Source organism: Paroedura picta, chromosome 3 (genome assembly GCF_049243985.1).
Source record: "Paroedura picta isolate Pp20150507F chromosome 3, Ppicta_v3.0, whole genome shotgun sequence".
Taxonomy (NCBI): Eukaryota; Metazoa; Chordata; class Lepidosauria; order Squamata; family Gekkonidae; genus Paroedura; species Paroedura picta.
Window position 1 is genome coordinate 121,027,861 of NC_135371.1, and position 14,928 is coordinate 121,042,788.

At 40.2% G+C, this 14,928-nt stretch overlaps 1 protein-coding gene across 3 annotated transcripts in view; it reads right to left on the bottom strand.

Annotated features, from left to right (window-relative positions):
* MYH10 (myosin heavy chain 10) overlaps positions 1-14,928 on the bottom strand; it is a 95,728-nt gene that overhangs the window by 40,551 nt on the left and 40,249 nt on the right. For all 3 annotated transcript variants that reach the window (XM_077327486.1, XM_077327485.1, XM_077327484.1), the window contains 7 exons: positions 12,584-12,682; positions 11,038-11,181; positions 10,350-10,445; positions 7,182-7,300; positions 6,687-6,839; positions 2,394-2,567; positions 1,188-1,361 (listed from right to left, as the gene is read on the bottom strand). In XM_077327486.1, the coding sequence (XP_077183601.1) occupies positions 1,188-1,361; positions 2,394-2,567; positions 6,687-6,839; positions 7,182-7,300; positions 10,350-10,445; positions 11,038-11,181; positions 12,584-12,682 (959 nt within the window). The remainder of the gene's footprint in view (positions 1-1,187; positions 1,362-2,393; positions 2,568-6,686; positions 6,840-7,181; positions 7,301-10,349; positions 10,446-11,037; positions 11,182-12,583; positions 12,683-14,928) is intronic.

Sequence of the window (14,928 nt, forward strand, 5' to 3'; positions counted from 1 at the left end):
GGCAACTGCCCACCCGCGCATGCCACGCATGCCACGCATGCGTGGCCAAAATCGCACATGCACGGCACTTTCGTGCATGTGCGCATGCGCAAAAGTGCCACGCATGCGCGATTTCAGCCGCGCATGCGGATGTGCGCGATGTGCGGCCCGGCCGCAGCCCTGATTCCCTCTCCCCCCCTCCCGCAGTAAGAAGCTTCCTGGGCCGCAAGCTTGCGGCCTGGGAAGTTTTTTACTGCGGGAGGAGGGTGGGGAGAGGGAGCCGCGGCCCGCGAGTTGGGGACCACTGCCTTAACAGACCAGCAAGGTACGCTCTCTGAAAGTGATAGCAAGTAATAAGGAGCAATTTTCAAAGGCAGTCACTTGTAAAGCACATTGCGTCTAGATGATCTTACTGCAGAATGAGTTTAGATTAACTAAAGCCAAGTGATACCTCAAGAAAGAGCCAGAACGGGCAGACCAATCAAGTTGGTTAAATATGCTATTCACCACAGGAATCCAGTGCCACTGTAGACACTGATCTAATAACATTCAGAAACACAAGAATTACATGTCAGCAGAACACTTACGACATTTCAATTCAAACCTCTGAATGACTTCTCCCAGCAGCTCCACATCGATATTACAGCATGGAGACAAGATGGGACCCATCACATAAACGCTTGAGTTAAGCCCTTGTTCCCCAGTATCAACTTCAGGTACTGATTGCTGAAATAAGCATGGAACCACTAGAACAATGCCTACAATATCTATCTTGGTCAGCTGAGCCAGAAAGTTACTGTGACCAGTGGTGTTTAAGGCCACTAAACGCTACAGAAGAAATAACAGAGTTGTAGACTTCATTTCTCTCCCAGGCAACATTTTCAGTGAGATCAACCAAGGCAGCTTCTGTTGGAAACACTTTGGAAGCTGTTCTGAAAAGACCTATATGCAGGATGCTTAGCTCAAGCATATTGGCCACAATGAGAATATCTGCCATCTGCCACTGTCTAATTATAGTTAAAATTATTAAGGTTCAAGAAGAAGAGTGACTGCATTGAAAGTTGATTTAGATAGTGGCCTTACTTTTAATAATCAAAGCTACAGATAAAATGTTTCTGTTCATTAGCTGACAGTTATATTAGAAGTGTGCACAGTCACTCCTCCTGAATACTTTGCAAAAGGTTAAAGGAACTGGATTGGATTCTTACCCTTCCTGCATAATGAATAATACAGAAGTCTGCCTTGTCTTTCAGCTGTCGAGGCTTTTGGAATTTGGAATGGGTACCTTGTTCTTGGACCAACTTTTCTACAAAAGTCTTGTCAGTTGCTTTAGGGAACCAACATTCTTCATCCAGTAAAGCCAGTACACCAGGGGGGTTTGCCTAAGCAGGAAATAATTGCAAAAGAGATAGAAGTTGTTCTCAGTATGTATTTTTTGCCCCTAACATAGTTCCAATTTTCCTTTCATCATATCAGTGCATCTGAATAATCACTGCTAAGGCAAGTTTCGAGTCATACCTTAACAGCAACAACAGAAGATAAATGATTAGAGTTACTGATTTTATTTTCAAGCAGCATCTCTACTTATGACAAACTACCACAATACAAAACTATTGACATATTATCAAACAATCAAGACCTAACTGGTATATAAAGCTAGTTAAGATATGTCACAAGAAATGGAACACCAGAACATCCACAGTTACCCATGGATTCAGTTTTCAACCTGAGAACAGATTTGCCTTGGGTACATTTGGGCTTGGCAAACCACAAATGGAATCAAATAAGGTTTGTTCAAAAACCGAACCAGTTCATGGCCCTGCAAATCCTGTTGAAAGGAACCCCTTTAAAGGGGTTTCAGAAACAGCAAAAAACCCCAGCAGAGTATATGCAAAGAAGCTGCACTAGAATGTGTGAAAAACAACTGAGCAGTAGGGAGCTCCCATGCTTTCTTAAGAAAGCACGAACAACAGCTGAATGGTGGAAAGCAGGATGTTGCCTGATGCTCAGCTGTTCTTTTGGGGAACAGAAAGCAGGGATTTAAAGAGTCTTGGGATCCCTTTAAACTGCTGCTTTGTGCTATATCCATGAACCGCAGAAATGGCTTTAAAAATTGATGGAAATTCATGATGGGAGACCTGTCACAAACCACAAACAAGGCAATTTTTTTTTGATGAGTTTTGCTCTGTAGTTCAGTTTGTGCCTAATAATCAGTTTGCTAAAAGAAGAAAAAAAAACTTACAGATCAGAATGGCAGGCCTGCTGCACTTGTCACAGAAGAAAAACAAGTCTTAGAAGACAATATTAGCTGTGGTCCTTGACCTGATATTCAATTCACTGAAGTTCATGGAATCATTTATAACATTTAGCTGAAAAAGTTACTGGCTGCTGAAGCCACAAGAATAACAACTTACTGGTCTTTCAATCAAATCAATACAAGGTTGCAGATCTAGTCCAAAGTCAATAAAGTTCCATTCTATGCCCTCCCTTTGATATTCTTCTTGCTCCAAGATAAACATGGTATGGTTGAACAACTGCTGCAGCTTCTCATTGGTGTAGTTGATACAAAGTTGCTCAAAGGAGTTTAACTATGGAAAGTATCAAGAAATAATTACCTTAGTTTTAAAGTGTTTGATATAACTGCAACTTTTGCTGGAGAAATTATACAAGTACTTGGTCAATATATATAAAGGAATGCTTAGCAAGCCAGTCAAGCTAATAGCAACAACAACAAAAATGCTCTTTTGGACTTTGCTAACATTGCTTTAAAAAGACAAAAGCAGAGCCATTAAGGAATGCAATCATCCATGGCTGAGAACCTAGAACACCAAACTTTCAATATTTGAGTTTACAAAGTCCTGGAAGATTATAGACATATTTTTCAAAAAGCATAACCAATATTATACACGATAAACTCCCATAGTAATTCCCTTGACACAGAGTCAAAAGCCAATTTCAAATCAACAAAAACTGCATACAGGGTTGTCATAGAGCTGGAAGAGTATTTAACTACGAGATTATCAAGTATTGTACAGTGATCTTGTGTTGAACAACCCTCTCTAAATCCTCCTTGTTCGTCTGCCAGAAAATTATTCTGGTCCAGCCAATCCCGAAGTTTCCACTGAAGATGTTTTGCGTGGAGTTTGCTTATTACGCTTAGTAAACTTATCAGTCTATAATTGGCTGGGTCAGTCAGATTCCCTTTTTTATGTATAGGTACAATGATTGCCACCTCCCAACCCTGGTGAGTTTTAAAACCAGAGTGATTCTTATAGCTGGAATGTTTTTATCTTTTATAATATTTTAGTTATCAATTCCCCCTTCAAGGATCGCTGCCTTGTTGTGGCAAGGGGGCTTGCGTAGTTCAGTGAAGCTATGAGCTATGCCGTGCAGGGCCACCCAAGACGGACAGGTCATAGCTGAGAGCTCTGACAAAAGGTGATCCACTGGAGAAGGCAATGGCAAACCACTCCAGTATCTTTGCCATGAAAACTCTATGGACAGTTCCAATAGGCATAACGATATGACGCTGGAAGATGAGCCCCTCAGGTCGGAAGGTGTCCAATATGCTACTGGGGATGAGCAGACGGCTAGTACGAGTAGCGCCAGAATGAATGAAGCGGCTGGGCCAAAGCCGAAAGGACGCTCAGTTGTGGAAGTAACTGGTGGCGAAAAGACAGTCCGATGCTGTAAAGATTTTTATTCCATAGGAACCTGGAACGTCAGATCCATGAATCAAGGCAAGCTGGACGTGGTCAAACAAGAAATGACAAGACTGAACATCGACATTTTAGGAATCAGTGAACTAAAATGGACAGGAATGGGTGAATTTAATTCAGATGACCATCAGGTATACTACTGTGGACAAGAATCTCGCAGAAGAAATGGAGTAGCCTTCATAATCAATAAGAGAGCAGGAAACGCAGTCTTGGGATACAATCCCCAAAATGACAGAATGATCTCAGTTCGAATCCAAGGCAAACCATTCAACATCACAGTGATCCAGGTCTATGCCCCAACCACTGCTGCTGAAGAGGATGAAGTTGATCAGTTCTATGAAGCCCTACAACACCTTCTAGAAGCAACGCCAAAAAATGATGTGCTTATCATCATGGGAGATTGGAATGCTAAAGTAGGAAGCCAAAAGATAACCGGGATAACAGGCAAGTTTGGCCTTGGAGTACAAAATGAAGCAGGGCACAGGCTGGTAGAATTTTGTCAAGAGAATACAATGGTCATAGCAAACACTCTTTTCCAACAACCCAAGAGACGACTCTACACATGGACATCACCAGACGGTCAACACAGAAATCAGATTGACTATGTGCTCTGCAGCCAAAGATGGAAAAGTTCTATCCAGTCAATAAAAACAAGACCAGGAGCTGATTGTGGTTCAGATCATGAGCTTCTTGTTGCAAAATTTAGGCTTAAATTGAAGAAAATAGGGAAAAGCACTAGGCCACTCAGGTATGAACTAAATCATATCCCCGACGAATACACAGTAGAGGTGACAAATAGATTTAAGGAATTAGATCTGATAGACAGAGTGCCTGAAGAACTGTGGACGGAGGTTCGCAACATTGTACAAGAGGTAGCAACTAAGACCATCCCAAAGAAAAAGAAATGCAAGAAATCAAAATGGCTGTCTGAGGAAGCTTTACAAATAGCTAAGGAGAGAAGGGAAGTGAAAGGCAAGGGAGAAAGAGAAAGATACACCCAATTGAATGCAGAATTCCAGAGAAAAGCTAGAAGAGATAAGAATGCCTTCTTAAATGAACAGTGCAAACAAATAGAAGAAAACAATAGAATGGGGAGGACCAGAGATCTTTTCAAGAAAATTGGAGATATGAAGAGAACGTTTCATGCAAAGTTGGGTATGATAAGGGACCAAAATGGTAGGGACCTCACAGAAGCAGAAGAGATTAAACAAAGGTGGCAAAATTATACAGAACAACTATACAAGAGCGAACTTAACATCACTGATGACCACAGTGGGGTAGTTACTGACCTGGAGCCAGACATCCTGGAATGTGAAGTCAAGTGGGCCTTAGGAAGTCTGAGCAACAATAAAGCTAGTGGTGGTGACAGCATTCCAGTTGAACTATTCAAAATCTTAAAGGACGATGCAGTAAAAGTGCTACACTCAATATGCCAGCAAATTTGGAAAACTCAACAATGGCCACAGGATTGGAAAAGGTCAGTTTACATTCCAATCCCAAAGAAGGGCAATGCCAAAGAATGTTCAAACTACCGCACCATTGCACTAATTTCTCATGCTAGCAAAGTTATGCTCAAAATCCTACAAGCTAGGCTCCAGCAATATGTGGACCGAGAACTTCCAGAAGTACAGGCAGGATTTCGAAGAGGCAGAGGAACTAGAGATCAAATTGCCAACATACGCTGGATCATGGAGAAAGCTAGGGAGTACCAGAAGAACGTCTACTTCTGCTTCATTGACTATGCTAAAGCCTTTGATTGTGTGGAGCACAACAAATTGTGGCAAGTTCTTAAAGAGATGGGAATACCAGAGCATCTTATTTGTCTCTTGAGAAATTTATATGCAGGTCAAGAAGCAACAGTGAGAACTGAACATGGAATCACTGACTGGTTCAAAATTGAGAAAGGAGTTCGGCAAGGCTGTATACTGTCGCCTTGCCTATTTAACTTGTATGCAGAGCACATCATGAGAAATGCGGGATTAGAGGAGTCACAAATTGGGATCAAGATTGCAGGGAGAAATATCAACAACCTCAGATATGCAGATGATACCACTCTAATGGCAGAAAGTGAAGAGGAACTAAAGAGCCTGTTGATGCGGGTGAAGGAGGAGAGTGCAAAGGTTGGCTTGAAACTCAACATCAAGAAAACAAAGATCATGGCATCCGGCCCTCTCAATTCCTGGCATATAGATGGGGAAGAAATGGAGATAGTGACAGATTTTATTTTCCTGGGCTCTAAGATCACTGCAGATGGGGACTGCAGCAAAGAAATTAAAAGACGCTTGCTCCTGGGGAGGAAAGCTATGGCAAATCTAGACAGCATCCTAAAAAGCAGAGACATCACCCTGCCAACAAAAGTGCGTTTAGTCAAGGCTATGGTCTTCCCAGTTGCAATGTATGGCTGCGAAAGTTGGACCATAAGGAAGGCCGAGCGTCAAAGAATTGAGGCTTTTGAACTCTGGTGCTGGAGAAGACTCTTGCGAGTCCCTTGGACTGCAAGGCGAACAAACCGGTCAGTCCTAGAGGAGATCAACCCTGACTGCTCTTTAGAAGGCCAGATCCTGAAGATGAAACTCAAATACTTTGGCCACCTCATGAGAAGGAAGGACTCCCTGGAGAAGAGCCTAATGCTGGGAGCGATCGAGGGCAAAAGAAGAAGGGGACGACAGAGAATGAGATGGCTGGATGGAGTCACTGAAGCAGTAGGTGCAAACTTAAATGGACTCCGGGGAATGGTAGAGGACAGGAAGGCCTGGAGGATCATTGTCCATGGGGTCGCGATGGGTCGGACACGACTTCGCACATAACAACAACAAAAGTTATCAATTATTCTTTTATCTTGTTAATGCCATATGTTTTTATGTATCTTGTAATTTGACTACTGGTCTAGTACCGTAATAATAAAGACTTGACTTGACTACACGATAAGCTTGATAAATGTTGCTATACAGATATAATAAAACAAGTTAAATGTCATTTTTTAAGTACCTCAAAGATTTCAAATCCAGCAATATCCAGGATGCCAATGAAGGAAGCCCCCTGCCGCTTAGTTCTATCTAGGGCTTTGTTGATGCGGTGAACAAGCCAGCGAAAAAGCCGTTCATATGTAGCTTTTGCCAAGGCCTCTACTGCAAAGTCTGCCTGAAAAAATAAGACAAAATTTAAGCAAGTTGCTAGAGAAGCATCTACAGAAAATAAAAGCCGGCAAATACAGTTAAACAACATTAGGACCCACTGGAAAGGGGAATTAACAAACACACACCCAAGTCACTTCCACTCCACAGTTTTCTTTCCATTCCAGTCTCCAACCCTCATCCTTCTCAGTCAGCAAACCAAGGCTCCTGACTTTACCCTTGGTTAGTAGGGGGAAAACCTAGGCTACCAAGCCCAGCAGCAATTTGAGAGCCACTCCACGAGTTGATCAATCACTACCCACGGGAAAAGAAACAGAGTAAAGTTGGTTGGCTTAAAGCTGAAGCTTACTTGTTCTTTGGTTTGTGCTTTCTGGACATAGTCTCTTCCAACTTTAATACGTGGAGTGAGTATTGCTCGTGTAAATTCCATTACATTCATCCCCAGGAGGTGGCAGAGTTTCTGTGCAACTGTGGGGGGGAAGCAGTCAGTTATCAGACACCACCACTAAATTTAACATTAGAAGAAAGTGCTCTAGGAAAGAGTTTCCTCACCTGCCTATTTATAGAAGCTTTCCATTTCAACTTGCCTATCTGCCATGGAATCCCTGCACAATGCATAGGGTTCTAGGCAGGGATATTTTAAGGATGCACATTTAATTCCTGCAAACACGCTGAACATCCAATTATTTTGCTGGAACACTCTATGCAGCTTTACTTTGCAACAGAATATTGAAAGTGGTGAGTATGCATGTCCACAATTCTTCATCTTTTAATTTTCACAAGCTACCACCACTTATCAGGCTCAATTCATAAGCCTCTCCCCCATGACCCCCTCCCAACAGTTTTGCTCATCCTAGCAAATGGGCAAATTAACAAGTGCTTGTGTAGACGTGCCTTCTTTGTTGTGGCCCCCATATTATGCAATGTCCTACCTGAAGAGATCAAAGGCTGTCACTCTCCTGGCTTTCTGCAAACTATGCAAAGCTAAATTATTCAAGAGGGCTTTTCTACACAGGCAACAGAGTCACGCTGTACTAAACATTTCACAAAGTTACTTGGATAAATTATTGGGGACTGTGCTCTATACTAGTGTGTATACCTTACTGAAATTAGGATTCTATAATGTAATTTTTGCATTATATAATGTGTCATGTTAATATTTCTGCTTTGCTTCTGTTCTCTTTTTAGACTTCTGGTTGTTTCTACAACCCTAACTCCTACTACATTTAAATCAGAGTCCAGTAGCACCTTTAAGACTAACAAAGATTTATTCAAGGCATGAGTTTTCGAGTGCAAGCACTCTTCCGCAGTCTGACTCTGATTTTATTGTGCTATTTCAGACCAACACGTCTACTCATTTGAATCTACCCTACTACATTCGTTCACTGAATGGCCCATCCCGTCAGCTATGTTGACTGTCTGCATCATTCATCTTGAGTTCCAGTGAAAAAAGCAGACTATAAACAACATAATAAAAATAACTAAGGAACCCCTGATATGCCATCAGGAACCCCAGGGTTCCTCCAAAATAGTATAAAAACGGTTACTAAAAAACACAGTAGCGGAATCTTTATAGGAACAAACATAAAGACGTGAGTAAAGTCAGGCATTTAGTTGATGTCAACCAAACCGACAACATTTACCAGGCCCCCCAAAATCCCTCTTCATGAACTAAATATCCTGAACTGACCAACCATGGGATTGTTAACATGTAAATGCTGTTCAACCAGTTCTTGAACCTACTGGAACCACTATTGTTACTGTTGTTTATTTGACATTGTTACTGAGTTATATTGTACTTTTCCATGTTCTCCCATGTTTTGTGTAAACTGCCCTGAGCCACAGGGGAGGGTGGTGACAGACAGAACAGAAATCAGCCAAACTTTACAATGAAATATACTGATTAATAATAGATTTATCTACTAACTGGCATTATTTAAGTCAGGACATACCAAAACAGAATGTTACCGAATCTCTGCAATTTCATATACACTATAGGGCAGGGGTAGTCAACCTGTGGTCCTCCAGATGTCCATGGACTACAATTCCCATGAGCCCCTACCAGGTTGACTACCCCTGCTATAGGGTATATGTTGTTATGCTAGGTTAAGTCAGAACATGGATTTTTACCAAAATTAATTTACTATTATGATCTTGAAGAAAGTTTAGTGAACCACAAAACACATCAAATTGCATTAGGAGGAACGTGAAACATCTTGCTAACTACTTGTATTTTTTCTTCCCTTACAGCTCATCTAAAGACATGGACAGTACAGTAAATTAAACATGCAGTGTTTTTAAACTATGATTAACTTTGCAAAAAAGAGACTACAAATTAGGCATGTAAGAGAAAATGTTACAAATGTTATCAGATTTCTTTTTCTTTCTTTATTACACAGGGTCTCTAACAGAGAGCATTAAATGATAAAGTCAATCCTATGTATACCCTTGACCTTTCAACCATCAGACTTTCTAACTATAATATTTGCATTCTTCATTTCTGCCACAAGCCGTGCTTGGCTCTGGGATCCTTTTCCCTGGCAGCATAAACATCATATAGATCCAAGCAAAATAAACTAAGTTAAATATACATACCAGTTTTAAAGTCTTTGCTGATAAGTTCTTAATGAGGTCACAGTTCAAATACTTTTCCAAAGAGAACAGAAAATACCTTCACACAGGGAATTCTAACAGTCCACCGATTTCTAAAAATAGTCTTTTAAAGTAGTTGTACAAAGGTTTACTAAAAGCCTCTCAGTACTTAAATGCTGGGTGTGACTGTTATAACCATACCTGTCAATAACAGATAACTTTACAGCAGAAGCACAGAAAGGACTTATTGTGATGTTACCTGTTGCTTTTTGCTAAAATAAAAAGGGCCAGATTCTTAAAGTCTTGTCTTGAAAGCCTTGTCCCATAATAACTTGGACTGCTCTTTTCTGTAAATTTCCTAGTTCTTCAATGTCTTTGAGTTTCAGAAATCAGAATGGCATGCAATACAAAAATGGCTGATATGGATATTGTACAGGTATTGTATAAGGGCTTAATTAACTTGGAAGTTTCAGCAACCATTCTTTTCTGATTATTCCTAGCACACAATTTGCCTTTTTTAAAGTTTGCATTCCACTACACGGACATTTAATTGGCCCCAATCAAATGTAGTTTTCCCTGATGTCACACTCATTCAGGTCCCACCAGCATATATGTGAAATCAAGATATTTTTCCCTGATGACACACCCCTTTGCACTTAAAATGAATTTCATACACTCATCCAGGTTGGAGGAGTCCCTTTGGTGCACCTATCAATCCCCTTGTTTTCCCCATCCTGAATGAATGAAACTTTACTGTCTCATTGTTTACCCCCAGTTCCAGATAACTAAAAATTGAACATAAGTCCAACATACATCTCTAGGAAACCACACTATATATTTGTCTCCACCACAAAAATATTCTATTTCTTTGGTGACCAAAAGTTGTTAAAATTCAGTATTTCTCACATTTGCATAATTTATTTACCTGTATTTTCTGGCATTGATGCTTGGTCAGTGTTTCGCTCCTTCTTGAAGGAAATGTTACCAAACTGTAGTACTGAAGATACTACTTTCAACATAGCTGTGAAAGAAACACATAAAATAGGTAATTGGGGTTTTAATAAATTCACCCATCCATATCTGACCAGCAACCCAGTTCATTAAAAGAACAAACAACTGGTACCTGCACTAGACAGACTGCTTCTACTTCAGGTCTGTTCATACGTGCATTTAACTACACCACTTAAGAAATCAGAACACTTCCTACAAACATCAAACACAGTATTTAAACGTAGTGAACTGGGTTACACGAAGAAAATCCAGTTGTGTAAAAGAGCTATTTATGTGATTATGTGATTGCTACAGTTTTGCATATATTTCCTTACTTAGCACTGCTTACTCCACTGGTCACAAAGAAGGGCAATAAGGTATTTATGACACTAATGCACTATTCCATCAAAATCCTCTCAGGGTTCACAAGCATTTTCTATGTACTGTCATGCCTACTTTAAGAACTGATGATTAATGAAAACTGAATGCTCAGATGCTGAATTCTGCACTTGTGTGAAATGCCACATGCATTAAATTTACTTTCCACTTGTCATCCATTAAATGTGATGTATTGTACACCTAAATATACATAACTCTGCCTTCTACCTGTATTCCAGACATACCCAAGATTTCATCATGAGAAAAACCCATGATATGCATGGCTTCCATTGTCTCCTGGAAGTTATCTTTGTCTTGCTGGCCAGGAATGGGAATGTAACCATTGGCTAGGAATCTGTAGTTGTTAAAACCTTCAAGAAGTAAGTCAGCTGTGATGAGATGGAATGATGAGAAAAACAAATTTTAAGTTATCTGAGTGCCAGTAAGTAACCCTCTATTTATTCACCAAAATTTTTCAAATTTGTAGTTGATTTTTTTGGATAAGTCAATGAAAGTACTTCTTAAAACTAAAAAAATAAAAATTCTTCAGACTAGCCTTATTTATTTATTTATTTTATTTCTATACTGCCCTTCCATATGGTCAAGGCGGTTTACATACACCATCATAGGGGGATTAGAACATATCTAATACAAAATGGTATTCTAGAAGATGCACACATGAACTTTTTAAAGATGCCCTAAAGAACATATGGAGCATGTAATGCTGATGACCCTGAGAGAAGTTTGGACTTTTCTCACAGTCACTGATGCTTGTCCTAAAGCATAAATACCACAGTCCTCTAGCATAACTAGCAGCAGCCTGGCTCACTTCCAAGTTTGAGTGCTTTTATGTCCAATGCAGGTTTGGCAATAGCTGCCAAAACGCCTTCAACCATCCTGTTAGAAGCAAAAATATTTCTGACTAGAAATTCCCAGTTAGGGACTTGAACTTTATAAATCTTTAGACTGTAATTGTCAAACTGGGACATATACATTTCACTGGCACCAGTTCAGCATTCCATATATAGAACCTTTGCTCTGTACTTTCAGCTCCGAAGTATTTAGGAATCACTTGAAGAAAAATTGGTTTTTATATCCTGCTTCCCACTACCTGAAGAAGACTCAAAGTTGCTTAGTTGCCTTCCCATCTTCTCTCCACAACAGACACCCTGTGAGGTGGGTGCGGCTGAGAGCTCTGACAAAACTGCTCTGCAAGAACAGGCTTTATCAGTGCTGTGACAAGCCCAAGGTCACCCAGCTGGCTGCATGCAAAGGAGGGTGAAATTCAAACCTGGCTCTCCAGATTAGAAGCTACCACACTTAATCACTTAACCAGTTGCCCACATTAATCTGGATGGGCTCAATACAAACAAGTAGGTAAACATTTCTCCTTTTATCAGATAAGTAGAAAGCCAAGGAATTATTTTTGCATCTATTCAAATGGTAAAGGTAAAGGTATCCCCTGTGCAAGCACCGAGTCATGTCTGACCCTTAGGGTGACGCCCTCTAGTGTTTTCATGGCAGACTCAATACGGGGTGGTTTGCCAGTGCCTTTCCCAGTCATTACCGTTTACCCCCCAGCAAGCTGGGTACTCATTTTACCGACCTCGGAAGAATGGAAGGCTGAGTCAACCTTGAGCCGGCTGCTGGGATTGAACTCCCAGCCTCCCAGGCTCATGGGCAGAGCTTCAGACTGCATGTCTGCTGCCTTACCACTCTGCGCCACAAGAGGCTCTTGCTCCTATTCAAATGCTACAATTAACTCAACACAGTAAGATGTACTAAATTTACCTTTCAAGTGCTCGCCAGCCCCAGCTAGTAGCTGATAGAAGATGTGAAAAGTCCGTTCATCTTTGGCTTGACGAACTGCACGTGACTTTTCCAGCAAATCTGAGCCAAAGCAGTTAAGGATTTTAAAGGGTAACTGAGCATTCTGCACTGGACTTAGTAGTTTCCAGTCCTCTTCCTACACATTCTTTTTTTGTTGTGCCAAGCAGCTCAAGAAAATCTTAGTGTCGAGTACTTCAAATTAACACTTCTGAAGTTGTTCAAGGTCAAATAGTTTTCAAACACAGAACTGTGAGAGTAGCATTTCCTCCAATGGACTGCACTATTCAAAAAAGCTAGTCTACCTGACCAAAATGACTTATGTTATTTATTAGTGCGTCTTTCTCATTGACAGTCAAAGCAGATTACATAGGATAAACGAATACAGACAGCATGGAATTTAATTTAACAGTTCTGGTGATTTATATTTATAATGATCATAAGGAATATCTCTGTGTTAACCGTTAAATAAAAGGGTTGCACTTATCTGCAACTGCTGCTCATTGATGTCTTCCATGCAAGCACACATTGGGACTAGACTTGCACACGGACATGTTTCCATGATTGGCCTGCGCAAACATAGCCCCCATGCGAGAAGACAGAAGATGAACTTATAGTCATCTTTTATAAATCTGGTCATAATATTGTTAGATCACCTTCAAGATCTAACAAATAACTTGGGGTACTCTTTAATAGTTTTATTATTTGTCAAAAAACTCAAAAGGAAATGTAGGAAGGGGAATCAGTCCTAGAGGGATGATTCTGTAAGTGCTACTAGATCCAGTTTTTCCAATATAATCCAACATCTATATGCAGTAGCTAAGACTGTTCATAGCTATTTAGAAATTATTACAGAGATTGGTTTTATCACCAATATCTTAACACCCAGCCCTATATTTTTCTAAGACAGGAACATTTACTTGGTCTTTAACTCAAGTCATGATCAAGTTGATGAAGTTCAACCAGTTTAAACTGAATCCACAGGGGGTGGATCCTGTGAAAAATTTTCATCCTGTGAAAAATTTTATCCCTCCTAGACATATTAACTTATTTATTCCCCTTATACTCTCCCTTTCTCCTAAGTAGAGACCCAAATTGGCTTACATGGCTATCCTCTGTTCCATTTTATCCTAACAACAACCCTGTGCGGTAGGTTAAGCTGAGAGTACGTGACTTCCCCAAAGGTCATCCAGCAAGTTTCCACAGCAACAACAGATTCAAAGTTTGGTCTCCTAGATCCTAGCGCAACAGTCTAACCACTACACTATATTGGGTCTCTGACATCAGATTTCTCCATATTCATCCAAGCATCAATATATTCCAGATTTGACGACATGTTCTGTGTGAGATGGAAACCTGGAAATTCCAACTGGTATAGGGTATGGCTGCTACCCTTCTGTCAGTCTGCACATGGTTCATATTCAGCTAGTATTACAGCAAATGCACTGGCTTAACTTCCTTGCAGTTAAGGAAGCTGCCTCTTTAATCTCCCTAGAACCTATAGAATATTACTTTTTGAAGAGTTTTAATCTATAACTGGAGTCATAAGGCTTTTATAGTATGTGATCTCAGAGCTGCTGATATTTTGTTGCACATGTTTTAGTTGTTCAAATAGTTTTTATTATAAGAGCTTATTTCATCAATTTCTGTATTCTAGATTTTGTAAGCCAATCTGAACTTAAGGTTACAAACCCCCAGATAAATAGAACAAGTGATGCCATTCCAATGCAAGAGATAAGCAGCTTCAGATGTCACCACATCTATGACCAATAGCTTATTTACTGGCTTACTACTCAAAATTTGGGCTAAACTCATAACACATCAGCACTTACAAAATGCCATGTGCAAAACAGAAAAAGACAACGTTGGTCAAGTTGAACTGGAAGATTGTTAATATACCTGAAAATGTATATCAACAAATCCCAGGCACCAGGCTTCTGTGACACCTATAGAAGGCATTGTGGGGCCTAATATTTTCAGCATCTCTCAGCAATTAATTTTCCAGTGATGACAAATGGAGGAAGGGTCGACCATCTGACCACAAAAAGGCTATATTTGGAGTCTTGTGACTTGCATGGTCAAAAGCAGGGAGGAACAGACTGTGATTATGAAAGGAATTTGTTGAGAGTAAGTGAAAAAGATGCCTGGAGCCAACCCAAAGTTTATCCATTTTGCATCAGAATGTTTTGTTGCATGTTAAAAATGAATGTGTATGTCTTCCTTGCCATTATTAGTTTATATGAAAATTTATATTAAAATACAAAATCCTGAAGGCTGAAAGTATGTCTATAAGAGCCAAAGAGAATATG